Raw genomic sequence first — 16,444 nt, forward strand, 5'->3', positions numbered from 1 at the left:
TCCTCTGCATGGCCGTTCAAATTTTAAATCGTTCGATAAGCCGAACATACAAACACGTGCAGACATATATATATATATATATATATATATATATATATATATACATGACACTAGAGATATGAATTCTGGGAAAACAGAAACGAGAGTAGAGCGTATAGTCGATTTCGTTCGATTGAACGGCTTCGAGTTATTCGCTTAACGGAAGCACGTTAAATATTTCAATGGGAATGTAAAAAAGATTTAACGATAACAAGTAGTAAGAGATTGTAAACAATGATTGCGGTGGCATACATTACGATCGATTATATACCATTACAATTTGATAAGTAGAAATTATTTGTAACAGAAAAAAAAAGAAAAAAGAAATAAAGAAAAAGAGAGAGAGAGAGAGAGAGAGAGAGAAAAAAAGAAGAAAGTAAAATTATTCGAGACCGATAATCGTTCCTTTATTTCTTCATTTGAAAGATCAATCTTATTGCAGAAATCGTAAGAAATCATCTTAACGATTCCTATTATCCTGAGATAATAAGAACTCGAGAATGATCATCGGTGATCTTCGTGCAAGTACTCGAAGCATAGAAATACGACTTAAGACTTTTATTAATGATCGCTCTTGCACAACTCGTTTATTCATTTAAATGCTAATACCTTATTGAATGGAAAAATTAAATTTGCCGTTGTCGTATACTTTTATATATATATATATATATATATATATATATATATATATATCTTTCTCTCATCTTTGTATTATACATATCTACATTTATATTCTTCAACGCGTTTTCGTTCCTTGCGCTTATGGCTTAGACAAAATACTGACGTTCGTTATGTCAAGGAATAAGATCTATTTTAGTAGGACAAGTAACCCTTTCTCAGAGGAATATTATTCATCCTATGGAGCTTATCGTATACCTACCTATCCTTCTTACTCGTTTCACGCGACTCGTTTTGTAGGAAATGGAAGGAACTACGCTTGACGACCTCTCTTACTTACAAAATCGCTCTCTTACATTTAGATTTTATCGTGGTATCCTTACGGGTAGACACGAGCGTCCACGAAAAAGTGCTTTCGCGAAAAAAAAAAAAGAGATATGTTATTGCATTATCTATAAGAGATAAACCACTGGCGATAGTAGTAGTAGTAGTAGTAATAGCAGCAGCAGCAGCAGCAGTAGCAACATCTTTCTATTACATTTTCGTTTGTAAAAGTAACCCTCTTTTTCTTCCCTATTTCATAAGCTTTCAGAGGGATTTTCTGTCTTGCCATGTGTATACATGTGTGTATATATATATATATATATATATATACTCGTATATATTAAGTATACGCTCTTGAAAATTTTTCGCTTTTAAATCTGTTGGATTATATTAAGGAATAAACTCTTACTTTTCATGGAATTTTTCTACTTCTTTCTTTTCTCTTTTTTTTTTTTTTTTTTTTTCTTTCTTTCACATAAATATATCTAGGTATAACGTAACACGTAAAGCGAATTTTGAATTTTGCGAGGTATTAGTTAGCGCGTACGCATACAAAATGAGTCGGAAACAATTGATTTATTCGGCAGGTAAATATGTACGTACAATGGAAATGTATAATCGAGAATGAAGTAGAAGAGCAAACTCGAACTCCTCTCGGTGAAACTTCCAAACGGTTATTCCGATAGAGAGTACATTACCTTCCATAGAATGGGTAGATTCGTTGAAAACGCGCATAATTAAATCCTCTTATCGTTATAGTGAAGGAGGAATAGGAGGAGGAGGAGGAGGAGGAGGAGGAGGAGGAGGAGGAAGAGGTGGAGGTAGAGTCGGTGGCGGCGGACGGCGATATCAGCGTCTCGCCTTAATAATTCGCGAGGAAACTGGAGGCACGAAATTCACAACTCGTGTCTCGTTTTCGCACTGATGTAAGGGTACAAATACACATACAAATACACACACACACACACACATATTTATATATGAGTGGAACAAATCGAATACGGCACAAATTAGTAACAAGGTGGGCGCCTAGAAATTTGTCTTGTTGGGAGAAATAATTGCCTCGAGGAATCCTTTTGGAGAATGGGATACTATAGTACACAGAAAAGAGAAAGACAGATATAGGAATACAGAGAAAGATATAAAGCGATAAGGGAGGAAAGGAGAGGTGAGACAGCGTGACTGAAAGATAAAAGGGGAAGAGAGATAGATAGAGAGAGAGAGAGAGAGAGAGAGAGAGAGAGAGAGAGAGAAACGGTACAGTAGTGAGGGTCGAGACACGAAGAAGAGGGGTAGTCTCAGGGGGTTATAATGCCCTGGATGAAACGCCCGAGGTTATTAGTTTAGGAAGCTGCAAAGTACCTTGAAACAAAGTCTCTCTGTCTCTCCATTGGGTAATCAATATACAAGCAAGAAGCCTCGCTCGTTTCACATCGCTGCGGCTTGTCTCCTTTCTCTCCTAACTCCCATACCTAAAACCATCTTCGAGAGTGAACGTTACTGGTGTCGGTATTGGAGCCCTTTCTTCCACCCTTAACACTATGTCTTTCTCATCTTCTTTTCTATCATCTCTAGTTGGCTTTGAACGTACGTACGTACGTTCGAATGCCAATAAACGTTAAAGTCCAAACCATTGGACTTAGAAGAACTTAAGATGAATCCCTCAGGAACGTAAATACGTGTTATATCTTTTATTTAATAAACAAATCATTTTCTTTATCCTTATTGTAATGATCGATTAAAAAAGTATATTTACTTTTTTTTTTTTTTTTTTTTTTTTTAATAAATACTCGAAGACATGAAAATTGAAACATATCTCTTCCGCGAGATTTCTTCTCTTTTTCTTTCTTTTCTTCATTTAAAGAGAAAAAGAGAGAGAGAGAAAGAGAGAGGAAGAGTATTTAAGAAGATTATCGTATTATTATAATAACTTATTATTTGATTTGATTTGATTTATTTCAGTCCTAGCAGTACGGCTCTAGGCTCGTTGGATCAACTGAAGGAGTACCTGACGACAGCGGGAACCTGTAAATGTGGTCTCGAATGTCCTCTCAGACCTGAACAGGTCTTCAACTTTGACCCCAAGGTAAGTGAAACGTTATCAAAAAATTTGTTCTTCTTTTTCTTTCTTTTTTTTTTTTATTTTTTTTTTTTTTTCTATTTTAAAGGTATTCAAATAATGATTAATACGTTCGTTTGCGCACACTTTATGACATTTGAACGATAATGTCGAACTAATAAACGTCTAAAACGCAAACACACGGGAATTAGGGGTATCGTAGGGATAAGTTCATTGTCCCGGCATCGTATCTACATATTTATATAGGATTTCGTCATTTTCGGCGTCACGTTTAAAACGCGTGATCCAGTAACGAGCAAATCGTCTATGTTACGTCCCGTCCCGTCTCGTCTCGTCCCATCATGTCGTGTCATGTCATTTCGTTTCGTTTCGTGTCGTATCGTGTCGTGTCGTGTTTGTCCTTGCTCGAATATTACGTTTTATCTTTTTCGCATTTACACGAACGTTTCTACGAGAAATCGTATACGTTCCCACGCGAGAATTTATTAGACAATTCGTGATAACTCCATCTATCATTGTCCTGATATTTTAAGTCACGAATGTTGACTCTTTTAAATAAATTATTATATCAAGATACCGCACACACACACACACACACACACACACACATATATGTATATATATATATATTTCTCATATTAAATCAGAAAATGAAATCTATCCTATTTGAGAATTTATTTACTTCTTTCTTTTTCTTTTTTTTTTCCTTTTTTTTTCTTTTTTGTTCTTTCCTTCTCATTGGTGTTACTATATATATATATATATACACATACACACAGATACATATATACACATTATAGATAGATAAATAATCGTAATAAGATCTTATCGGGATTTTCTTTCTTTCCACTTTACAAAGCATAAGATTTCGAGTTTGAAACACTTGAACGAAACTGGCACGGTCACGCTTAATCCCCCTTGGCTGTCGGAGTTCGACTTCGTTTATTTGTTTATCATGCACCGTAATCGTTCAGTACGCGTAACCACTCGTAACTATCGGCAAGAAATATCGTCGGTCGAAAGTCGGCGAACCCAAGCAAGAAAGAAGTAGCGCCGGTGTAATAGATCAAACGTTCTCTTGTTATCTCTTAACGACTTTTTATTCCTACCTTTTCTCAATAGCTGTTGGTAATAATTCAATGTAATACGGTATAATACTGTCAACGTAAACTATCTTATGGTTGAATTATTGATGTCTGTTAATTCAAAATCGTACCGATATTTTCGACAAGAAACTTTACGGATATCAAGGACAACGATATCGATGGAAATATATATGTTTATAATCCTTAAGAACGAATACAATATTATATCGTAATGAAATAATGAAATTGAAGTTTTATAGTAAACGTAGTTTTTTTTTCTTCTCTCTCTCTCTCTCTCTTTTTTTTTTTTTTTTTTTTTTTTTTAATTTTTTCTCTTTTGTCAAAAATTTTCTATTGGATCATTTATGATCGTTAAAGAATTTAGAAATCTCTCTTAGTTTCTCTTATCAATGCCATATTAGCTATCAGGAAGAATTAGTTAATTATGACGATAATCAATTTTGGAAATAATTTAATGTCGATGTCGTCGAGAAGAATCATGGAAAATTTCTTTGCCATTCATTTAACTCTCGCTATATATTTATGTATGTATGTATGTATGTATGTATGTATTCGAGTCACGAAGGTTAATAAAAAGAAAGCGTCGTTTCTTGCCGTAACAATTTACGATAAAATTCTTGGGACGCGGAAGATCTCTCTCTCTCTTTTCCCCCTCTGCGTGTGTGTCTGTCTCTTTCTTTCTCTTTATCGTAGGTGCTACCTGAGAGGATAGGGGGGGGAGGGGGGGAAAAGTATCGTCACGGGCGGAGTAGCAAAGTTATTACAGGGCCGGCGAAAAGAAATTGGACGATCCAGTTCGTGAAGACGTATAACAACGTCGATTTCAATGCGGATGATACTTACGATGCATAAATTAAAAATTCACTAAATTACCGGGTTTGTCAGGCATACATAAGTGTATTGTATGTGTATCTTTATACGTTTATGTATTTGTAGGTAGAAGATAGGTGTACTTGAAAATATGAGAGATTGAGAGAGAGAGAGAGAGAGAGACAGAGATAGAGAGAGAGAGAGAGAGAGAGAGAGAAAGAGAGAGAGAGAGAGAATGCTCATCGGTTTTGCTTAATTATTCCAGTAGCATGCGACGACGATATAAGAGGAAAACGTATAATTATCCATGCACCTGCTTGCTAACCACTCACTCTGTCCGCTACTGCTTAACGTTCTATGGTTTACCAACTGTGCGTTAATACGTTGCCTAATTAAACTTTATCATCCACTGACGATCTCGGTGAATCATAGACGCACACCGATTCAGTTTCTCTTCTGTTGTTGACAGCGTAACGATCGGCCTACTGTTAATTAATAATAATTTGCATATCTGTATTAGTGTTAACCATGTAGAACACGTTACTTGCTAGCTCGTTTTCCACTTTACTCCCACTCTTTCTTTTTCTATATGTCTATCTATACCTCTCTATCTCTTTCTTTCTTTTACTCTATATCTACCTATCTCAATTCGTTATAGACTTTTTACTGACATGGATCGTTAAATAAAACCGGTTAAATGTTATACTTCGATTCGCTTCTACGATCTTCTACGATTTATTGAACGGATTATGTAGAAGAGAATATAAATTTCCCGAGGAAAATAAAAATCGATTTGGATCGATTGAACTGAGTTATTTCAATATCTATCTCTTTCTCTCCTTCTCTCTCTATCTCTCTATCTCTCTCTTTCTCTTTCTCTCGTGAAGAATCTCACGCGAACGAAAAGCTTTCGACGGTAAAGTCTCTTCTGACAAAGCCGAAAGATTGTATCGGCATAAAATCTGCAATGCAAACTTGCCATCTCGCTTGGCGAACAATAAGACTGCCAGTCGAGTCTCGAAGATAGAAGAAGAATAAGAATAAGAAGAAGAATAAGAAGACGAAGAGGACGAAGAAGACGAAGAAGACGAAGAAGAAGAAGAAGAAGAAGAAGAAGAAATGAGATAAAACGAGAAGGAAGACGAGAGGAGAGATAGGAGATGAAAATAAAAGTGTTAGAGAGAAGACGTTATATATAGATATGTATATATATATATATATATATATATATATATATATATATATGTATATAGAGTGAAATACGTACGTATATAAGGTGGAAAGAAGTTTTGTGGCATTTCGAAACACCGCCACATTGCATCGGTGCATTCGCTCTCGCGTATCTTTCCGGTTGGAAATACGTGAGTTGATACAGCGATACAGAGGGATTATTATGGTAATCGAGCAACATCGTTCATTCCGAGATACTGACGTTTCGCGCCGCAGGCTTTTTTCGACGGGATTGTAATACGGGTCGCGTATACAGAGAAATACACAGATTAATACATGGAGAAAGCAACGTGAAACCTTCTCTCGTTTGTGAATACATACATATATATATATATATTTTTATATATATATATGTGTTTGTGTGTGTGTGTGTGTGTGCGTGCATAAACGAGAGACGTACAAATCTCGGGGCGACTAGTGTACAAACGAACGAAACGAAGAAAACTCGTGTACGCATCGAATATTCTCCATTGTGTATACATACCTACGTATCTACACTCTTCGAGTATGAAACGCGCGCAAACACGTAATCATAGTCAAATAGGAAGTCATTATACGGTACACATACACACAACCCCACAGTGTCCTGTAAATTCAATTATAACGTAGGTATCTGAAATGTACACGCGCACCTCGTTCGGTACTTTTCAAACATTTCGCTTCGATGTTGATTTAAACGAATAATTACGTAGGCTGGTAGAGATAGTGTATGTGTAAGAGAGAGAGAGAGAGAGAGAGAGAGAGAGAGAGAAAAGAGAGAGGGTGAGGAGAATCGTGCGTTTCGTACGGCTTATACAGAGATGCTTTTTGTATATTTTATATCTGATTTAAATGCCACCATGTAATTCTAATGATTTCAAATCGACGACGATTATTCGAAATCATTTCGATAATGCATGCGAATTTCGTCGAATTGTTGCATACGATCGCATTACATTCTATATTCATAACTGAAATGAATTTTCCCAGATAAAAGCAAAGCGGATCGGAAAGTATGATATTATCGTAGTTGTAGTTTATTATTATTACGTTATACACACAGAAAGTTTATCTCTTTCTCTTTCTCTCTCTCTCTCTCTCTCTCTCTCTCTCTTTCTCTCTCGTAATATTCTTTTTTCTTTTTCATTTTTTTTTTTCATTTTATTTTCCGTTAGTTTTCGTTTTTATCAACGTTTTATAAATATTTCATTGAACGAAAATGTCTTCTTTCTTTTTCTCTTCTTCTTTCTCTCTCTTTCTCTCTCTCTCTCTCTCTCTCTCTTTCTCTTTCTCTATCTATCTATCTCTCTCAACGTCTCTAAATCAACGTCTCGAGGACAACTTAGAGAATTACGACGACGATCTCTTTCGCGGTTTCGTGTCAGTGTATCCTGAGAACGATGTTGCAGTTGAATAATTCAATTGTGTTGCCGTGTGGAAGCCATCTGCACGTGTCCGTGCGCACACATTGACATTAATCAAGTACCGTAACTATCCGCTAAGATCTATCACGAGCCGTTGCGCTTCTTCCATACACCATCTGCGAGGATTTGAGAAGGAGAGAGAGAAAAAAAGAGAGAAAGAGAGAAAGAGAAAGAGAGAGAGAGAGAGAGAGATAAGGCTCCCTTACCACGAACCTTTTGATTTCGCCTCGATTCTTTATCAGGCACCTTCGGACATCGACAAACACACAAGCATACTATACTCTTCTAGAGACATAGAGAATAGTCGTTCTTCTTCTCCTTTTCGATCTTTTCTCCTTCAAAAAAGAGAATACGATGCTCCTTTTGTAAAACCAGACGCGTTTCCGCCTATTGTTGAACCTCCTAAGGAGAGGAAGGAATCGTCGAGCCGAAGAACTGTTTCTTGCTTTCCCGTGGTTACAAAGACGAAATTAAATTGTCGAGACAAACGGCCGTGAACCGCGAGAGCTTTTAATACGGTCCGTGTCATCCTTGGATTTTACCTTTGTCTTCTTCCTTCTACCATATTTCTTCTTTTTCTTCTTCTTATTCTTCTACTTCTTCTTCTTCTTCTTCTTCTTCTTCTTCGTTGTCGTCGACATGTCTCCCTTTCTTCCTTCTTCTTCTTCTTCTTCTTCTTCTTCTTCTTGTTCATCTTCTTCTTTGTCTCTTCGGACTATGTTTATCTATTTTTATCGTAAAACCCAGAGCTTCGTATAACTAAACGTTCTATCTTAAATTAATTGCTTTAATTAACCGTCCCAACGTGAATATATCAACGTTCATTTTCATGAGATATATATATATATATATTTGTACGTACATAGATACATACATAGACGTAATATGTATTACTTATAAATAATATTTTAGAAAAATGAATGAAAATTATTTGTACGATATTACGCGTAAAAAGTGTCCTTGTTAATAAACGTCGAGTCGTATTTTTATGTTATATTTTTAGGAAGCTTTGCACCGTCAATTCGTTATCCGTTGAATCTACGTGTAACGTTTACACGAGATTTATTATTATATAAATATATATTTTATTTGAAGAAAGAAAAAAAGAAAAATTATAAAAAAAAGAGAGAGAGAAAAAAAGGAAAATGAAAAAAAAGAAAAAAAAAAAAAAGAAAAAAAGAAAAACTGGAGATTATATTGAGCGAGCACGACGTTAGCAATTTATTATTAAAAAAATTCAACGTTATTATTCGACGTATTAAAGTCCGATGTTTATATTCGATTGGAGTGACACGCGTGATGGTTCATAGGATTGAGTAGTGCAAGGTTATAAAGTCGTTTCTATTCATTAACACATCCTCGATGAAAATGCCCGTATAAACACGGGCATATCTCGGGCGAACGTATTAGCAAGTGTTTAAACGAATGAACGAATGAACGAACGTACGTACGTACGTACAAGAGAGTTACACCGTGACGTTAACAAAGAGTAAGTACTGGCCTTTTATTATAGTCCGAGTTCGTTCCGTTTAAGAAACGTTGCTAAGTAATTTTCCCCCGTAATGGAAATAGCCGTAACCTAATGAGTTACGTTTTTAACCGTATCAAACTTTTTCTCCAAAGTATCAAACCTTTTTACAATAAATAATTATCAAATTTTTTAAAAGTGACATTTGACAAGTCGGCAATTTATTTCACTATTGAAAGGGGGATGGGGGTGGGGGTAGAATACTCGGTTGTTTATCTTAAAGATTAAACTCTTGTTAACGGATTAGGGATGCTATTAAACGGTTTCAGAAAGATCGATCACGATTGATCGTTTAATCGTGAAAGATCGATTAAACCGTCTGTTTTGGCGTTTATCGTTCGATACGAGAAAAAATATTGACAAAGAAGAAAAAAAAGAAAAAGAAAAAGAAGAAGTAGTAATAATAGTAGTAGTAGTAGTAGTAGTAATAGACATAGGAGAAGAAGAAGTAAGAAAAGAGGAGAATGAGAAGAGTTAGAAGGAAGAATCAAGACTTTCATCGATAAGAAAGAGAGAGAAAAGGAGAGAGAGAGAGAGAGAGAGAGAGAGAGAGAGAAGGAGACGAAGCGAATACCACACAAAAGGGCATTTCCTTAAAAGAACGTTCTTTGTAATCGACTGAAGGCAACGGCAAGGAAACGAACTTGCTCGGTTCTACAAAGAAAGTAATCTTGTACGGTGTCTTTGTGTCGAAACGAACCTCAAAGTTTTGCGGAGAGAAAAAGAGAGAGAAAGAGAGAGAGAGAGAGAGAGAAAGAGAGAAAGAAAGAGTACAAATACACGATCGGAACGACGGTGGTGATAGTGTAGTGGTTTTGGGTAGGTGGATTTGAACTCTTCGAACGCATGCTGAGAACCTTTCTTTTGTAATTGCCAAACGGGCTGAGTTGACGACGAAGGGAGGATTGAAAATGACGAGAAGAAGAAGAAGAAGAAGAAGAAGAACAAGAAGAAGAAGTAGTAGTAGTAGAGGAAGAAAGAAAGAAAAAAGGAAGAAGAACAAAAAAAAAAGAAGATGAAGAAGTAAAAGAGGAATAAGAAAAGCCATCGAGTTGCAATTCGACGCATACAACTCCGAAGCAAATCTATAATGCATGAAAGAGTTTGGCAAGCTTGACGAATTCACCTCGATTTCTCCTCCTTCTCCGTTCCCCTCTTTAGAAATGAGAAACCCTATTAACTTCGACACTCTCGAATTATCTCGCGGCAATTTCCAGGAGGGTCACGCGATCAGCGAAACGCCATTTATCGAGTTTTCCTCGCTCGATTTGTTTCGCGTTCCACTTTCGTCGTTCAGTATAAAATATGTATAGATACATATACGTATGTATTTATGTATATGTATATGTATAGTTACGCGACATACGAATTACTAATGTCTGTGTTATGATCCGACGAACGATTTTCGATATTCATATATAATGACCGATAATAACAGGCATAATGACATGATATTTTGTTCGAGGTTACTTTTCAATGTGGTCAGAAACGCCGCGGTACGTGAATTTTTCTCGATATCGCTTTAATCATTCTTTCGCATAATTGCACTTCGTTTACTCCATTGAACGATATTTCGTAAAGTTAACGAGTAACCATTTTGCAAATATATTTCACGGAAAATTATTCGCAGAATAAATTCTTTTTTCTTATTCGCTTATTTCTTATAACAGACGACAAATGTTTATACATAATATATACATATATATATATATATATATATATATATATATATATTTATATATATGTATGCACAAATATGCATGGAACACATAACAAATAACATGGTATATGCGAATACATATAGACATATACACACACAAATATATATATATATATTTCTAAACGTGTAAAGCGTACGTAGAGACCTGATAAGAGACTCGATATCGCGTACGGCCCCGATAATTCGAAGATAATTCAATTTCCTTCAAATTACCATGCCCCATCTAGTGTGCAAATTAAATTTCTATTAATAAAAACAGATATCGTTTCGCTCGTTATATAGTCTTTGTTTCTCTTTCATTCCTTTCTAGTCCTTTTTCAATGTACCTTCGTCTCCCTTTTCTCCCTCTCCCTATCTCATTCTCTCTCTTCCTCTTTGTGTACGTTTCTCTCTCTCTCTCCCTCTCTCTCTCATTCTCTCTCTCTCTCGTTTCTTTTCTTCCACCCTCTTCTTTCGTTAGATCTCTCCTTCTTCTTTAACTGGCAGTCCGACTCGACGCATAAATTTATCGCGCTCATTAACTTGAAATATTGCATCGGCTACGTTTCGAGTTTATGAACGTTAATGCGAGCGCCGTATATAAGATCAAGAGGAGTCGTTCCTCACGCGATACGAATACCGCTCGAAGAAAATCTTACCACGACGAACGATGGGCAGATCTTTTTATTTTTTTTCTTTTTCTATCCCTATCCTCCTCTCTCTCTCTCTCTCTCTCTCTCTTTCTGTCTCTCTCATATGTCCGTTTCTTTCTATCTCCCTTTCTCTTCTCATTTACTCTCTCTCTCTTTCTTCCGTCTGACAATCAGGACGGATTTAAAAGGATATCGCTCGAAGCGATCGTCGTGCACTAGACGTTCAACTCGAACGATCGCGTCGTTATAGGGATTAATGGACGCTCTCATGCCACGATTCCTTCTAGCGTATTTTGTTACTAATTCGTTAGAACGTCTTTCGCGCTTTCATCGACAATTTTAGCGCTCGTATCTTTTCCGATCCAATTCGATCCGATCCGATCCGATCTGTGTTTTCTTACCTATTTTATCCTAACGATTACAGATTTATCCATCATTCGAACGAATGTTAGTAAAATGTTTTTTTTTTTTGTTTGGTTCCGTTTGAAATTAAATCACATTTAAAGTTTTCCCTTTTCACCTTTCATCGATGTAACAATTTATGATTATCACGGTATAAAGATTTTCTATACGTTTATTTACCTAACAAGCTAATCGCATCCCCTTTTTTCCTATACCTGCTTATTTCCGTTTCTTCGATTGAATTTAAATACATTTGTAATATCGCTGATTTGACCTGTTGTCCGAGATTCTTATCGTTCGGTCAATGAAATCGGTTTAATGTAATTAATGAACGAACACGAAACTCGATAAAAGATAGGCTCGCATAATATCTGCGTCATCTAACCGCACGATCGTGTTCTTTCAACGTTCCAACCGTTTATAGTTATCTGCGATCAACGATACCAAGACCATTCTCGATTAGTTAATATTCTTGTGTATCGAATTTTCAACATACAACCGAAAGATAGATCCTATCGTCAATGATTGATTCTTCTCGGTTGTCTATTGCCAATTAATTTTGGCTCCATTAACTATATCGCGTAAAATCTTTCAGGATATTAAAGTGATCGTGTTTCTTATTTTCCTTTTTTTTTCTTTTCTCCACGGATTAAATATTTAACAATACATTTAGACACTAATAATAATAATAATAATAATAATAATAATAATAATAATAATAATAATAATAATAATAATAATGAAAACGTATTTCTCTTTATTGAAAAATACGTCAATTCGAGACAAGATTATACTTGGTTGAATCGGGACGTATTTATTTTTAGTAAGAGTAGAAGGAGAAAGAAATAAAAAAATATAATCGTATAGCCGAATTGAACGTGGTTTCTATCGATGTTGTACACAGATTTTTGTGCAGACAGACCGGTTATTCGGTCCCCATTGAGAAGCGTTCAATTCGCGGAAACAATAGATGCTGCTAGTTGAATGCCATCGATTAACCGATACGAACGATACGCATGTGTGGTTTATCATTATCGTCGTTCGGATATAGAATCAAGGGGAGAGCAAGTAAGCAGATAGTTCAATCTCTCTATCTATCTCTCTTTCCCATTCTCTATCTCTCTGTATGTATGTGGATGTGTGTGTTTCGTTCTCGCTTTGGTGGCATTTGTAATGCGCACCCGAGTATGCTTGAGAGAACGAACGAATAAGTGGTGGTAGGACCCAGAGACTCTTGTTATAATTAATACAGTTACATAATTGAAAGCATATCGAGCATCGATTGATAAGCACATTGCTATTTCCAATATTCGCACGATATTATTTACTTCGATTACTATATTACAGAGAAGAATGAATATAAGCGTTATGCTCGTATGTTAAATCCTTTTTTAAATTCATCGATAGAGTTTATGCGAGAATAAAATTGATTATGGTACAAGATCGATGATAAAGTTTCGTTTTTCTTTTTTGTATTTTATTTTCTTTCTTTCTTCTTTTTTTTTTGTTCTTTTCTTTTTTCTTTTTTTTTTTTTTTGTACGATTTTTAATCGACACTTCAGGAGACATACTCAATCGTCGCAAAAGTTATCTTTTCAAAAAGTTCAAGAATAATTCAATTATCGTTAAAGTTATTCATCGTGTAGAATACTCGAAAACGATATCTCTTTTATCGCACGGCCGATCGTGAAAAGATTTTTACAGGTCGTTCCCTCGAAATCGCTCCGACATCCATCCTGTATTTACGAAGAATTGTCGTGCTTTATTGTAGTGATGTAAGATCACGGTAGGAAGAAAAGGATGGTGGATAAAGGGCGACAGTGCTCTGGAAGTTGTGGAAGATGGGAGACGAAAAGAGGTAAAAGCTACAGCAGCTTCGGAGTGGTCGTTAATACGATTTTATCTGTCGTTTCAAAGTTGCCGCTTCTGCGGAGAAACCGGAGAGTAGAAACGTGAAGGGGTTGAAACAAGAAAAAGAGATAGAGAGCGAGAGACAGAAGAGGGTGGTCGGTACACCCTTGTTGAAGAGAAGGGGCTGCATTGCAGCGTATTGAGAGAGCACGAGTAGTAGAGAAGAGGCACGGCGAATAGCAAGAGGAAGAGAAGGAGGAGGAGGAGGAGAAGGAAGAGAAGGTGGAGGAGGGCACCGCCGGGGACACTTGAGGTGAATGTTTTGCGAATGGTCGGTAGATGTCTGGTTTGCTCGAGGCTGATATCGACCTAGGTCTCGAGTCTGCAGCTGCCGCCTTCGACCCCTCTACTGTTCTCCAACCCCTCCACCTCCCACTGTCTCCACCACCACTACCACTACCACCAGGGGCAGCACCACCACCACTACTATCACCAAAAACGGTGTACCACCGCATTTACTAATACCATCGAAGATGACGGCACCATCACTACTACTACTACTACTATCACTACTACTATTACCACTACTACAAACCAGCAAATAGCAAGAGATTCTCTCGCAGCTCAAAGTTCATGTCCATTTCGTGTGTCTCACCTCGTCTCGTCTCACGGATTCCCAACTCGTCCTCATTCCTATCCCCCGGGAACCTTGGACGATCTGCTTTTTACCACTACCAAGACTAGCAATGTCATCACTAACACAAGCTCATTCTCCTTTCACGTCCTCCTCTTCCTCCTTTTCCTACATCTCTTCTCCTCTCTCGATCACCTACCATCGCTGTTTCTATTCTATATCTATCCCCGTCTTTCTCTCCGCTCCAAAATCCCGGGCTTGCACGAGCTACCCGTTGCGCGACCAGCTTCACCCCTTTCTCAATGACCCACCATCCTATCGACTCCTTCCATCCTTCCCGATTTCTCCAGGCTTGATTCTCCTCTCTCTCTCTCTCTCTCTCTCTCTCTCTCTTACTCCCATTCTCTTTCTCTCTTTAGCCATTTCCAGAACCGTGCAACCACCGTCACTACTACTACTACTACTACTACTACTACTACTACTACTACTACTACTACTACTACTACTACTACTACTACTACTACTACTACTACTACTACTACTATTACTACTACAACTGGCACTGCCGTCAATCCGGTTCGTCCGTGACAATATGAGCCTATATTGGAGAGAGAGAGAGAGAGAAAGAGAGAGAGAGAAGTTCGAGAAAGGTACATCGTTTTCGAAACTTGTGTGAGTGCGTGTGTCTCGAGACAGGGGAAATTAACCTTTCAGGACGGATCACGCGGAAACTCGAACTAGAGGGTTGGATATGCTTGTGGTGATGGAATTAGTGGTGGTAGTATAGGTGAATGGCATGATTGCCAATGTGGTATAGATCGATCCAAGGGAAAAGATTTTCCTCCTTCGACTTTGACGACTGGATCAAGTCTTTTAGCCTTCGAGTTTCATTCGTTAATCTTTAACGTTTATTCGATGACAAATACATCGATGAAACTCTAATACTATTATCGGCTATTATCATTATCGTAATTATCGTCATTTCGAGACGGGCCATTATTATTATTATTGATTATTATTTTGAAAATCGTTTGTTATCAACTTTTTTCCTCAATTCATTCAAACGTACTATACGTAAAAGAGTATTATCGGAAAAACGGCTGTGGTGCTCTTTGATATACGTTGCTCGTTATTTTTGTTCGTTGATCGATCGAAAATCCGAATGGATTTATCCTTTGAACGAATCAAGCAGAGAATCCTCTACAAGAAAAGGAGACAATCCATCCGGTTATCTTAATAATTGGACGTCCCATAATGGATGAGGAAAGCATAGAGATAGATAGATAGACAAAGAGAGAGAGAGAGAGAGAGAGAGAGAGAGTTCATTAATCGTGCGATTCAATTTCAATCTCTGGAGTCCAAGCAGCAGTCTATCCGGAAGAAACTCGATTCGATCGGATTGTTTGTAATCTCTGGTCCATACAGAGTCTCGATTCCTATAGTCGACAGGTACGTTGGCTGGCTCACCTGCAGTTGAATATCTACGGAGATAGTAGAGAAAGAGGGAGAGAGAGAGAGAGAGAGAGTGAGATGGGTTAGGATGAAATGTATGGAGATACATAGAATAGTCGAGGACGGAAGGATAGAAATACAGAGTAGGAAGGGACATAGACTGCTAAATTCTGGCTGTGGCCGGGCTACGTAATTTATGAGAAGCTCGAGAGAGGTGTGCGCGAGAGGTTCTAAACGCGTAAGCTCGTCCGCGTGCTGCTAGGGATGGAAAGATGGGAAAGGAGCTGGCAGTGTAGAAGGTGGAGCTATAGAGGAGGAGAACGCTAGAGAGAGAGAGAGAGAGAGAGAGAGAGAGAGAGAGAAGGAGAGAGAGGGAGTTAGATAGAGAGAAACAGTAACAGTCTGCTTCCTCCCGTGAAATATAATTCCTGCGCACATTCACGGTCGGATAATCCACGTTCGCTTTGCATGAAAACTTATTACGCTTCCAGTAGTAAGTGCGCCCGCGCCCGCGCCCGCGCCCAGGCACAAGCACAACAGGAGGCACACGCACGCGTTCAACCTCATTGTCGGTGCTTCTCTACTTCAGACCAGAGCATGACAAGAACAATTACA

General features: G+C 37.5%; 1 protein-coding gene across 5 annotated transcripts in view; it reads left to right on the plus strand.

Moving 5' to 3' along the window:
- Positions 1-16,444, plus strand: part of LOC118439618 (uncharacterized) — a 250,038-nt gene that overhangs the window by 171,261 nt on the left and 62,333 nt on the right. For all 5 annotated transcript variants that reach the window (XM_035861383.2, XM_035861384.2, XM_035861386.2 and 2 more), the window contains exon 2: positions 2,944-3,067. In XM_035861383.2, coding sequence (XP_035717276.2) covers positions 2,944-3,067 — 124 coding nt within the window. The remainder of the gene's footprint in view (positions 1-2,943; positions 3,068-16,444) is intronic.

The sequence above is a fragment of the Vespa mandarinia genome, chromosome 2, assembly GCF_050613455.1.
Source record: "Vespa mandarinia isolate Hongniang chromosome 2, ASM5061345v1, whole genome shotgun sequence".
In the NCBI taxonomy this organism is placed as follows: domain Eukaryota; kingdom Metazoa; phylum Arthropoda; class Insecta; order Hymenoptera; family Vespidae; genus Vespa; species Vespa mandarinia.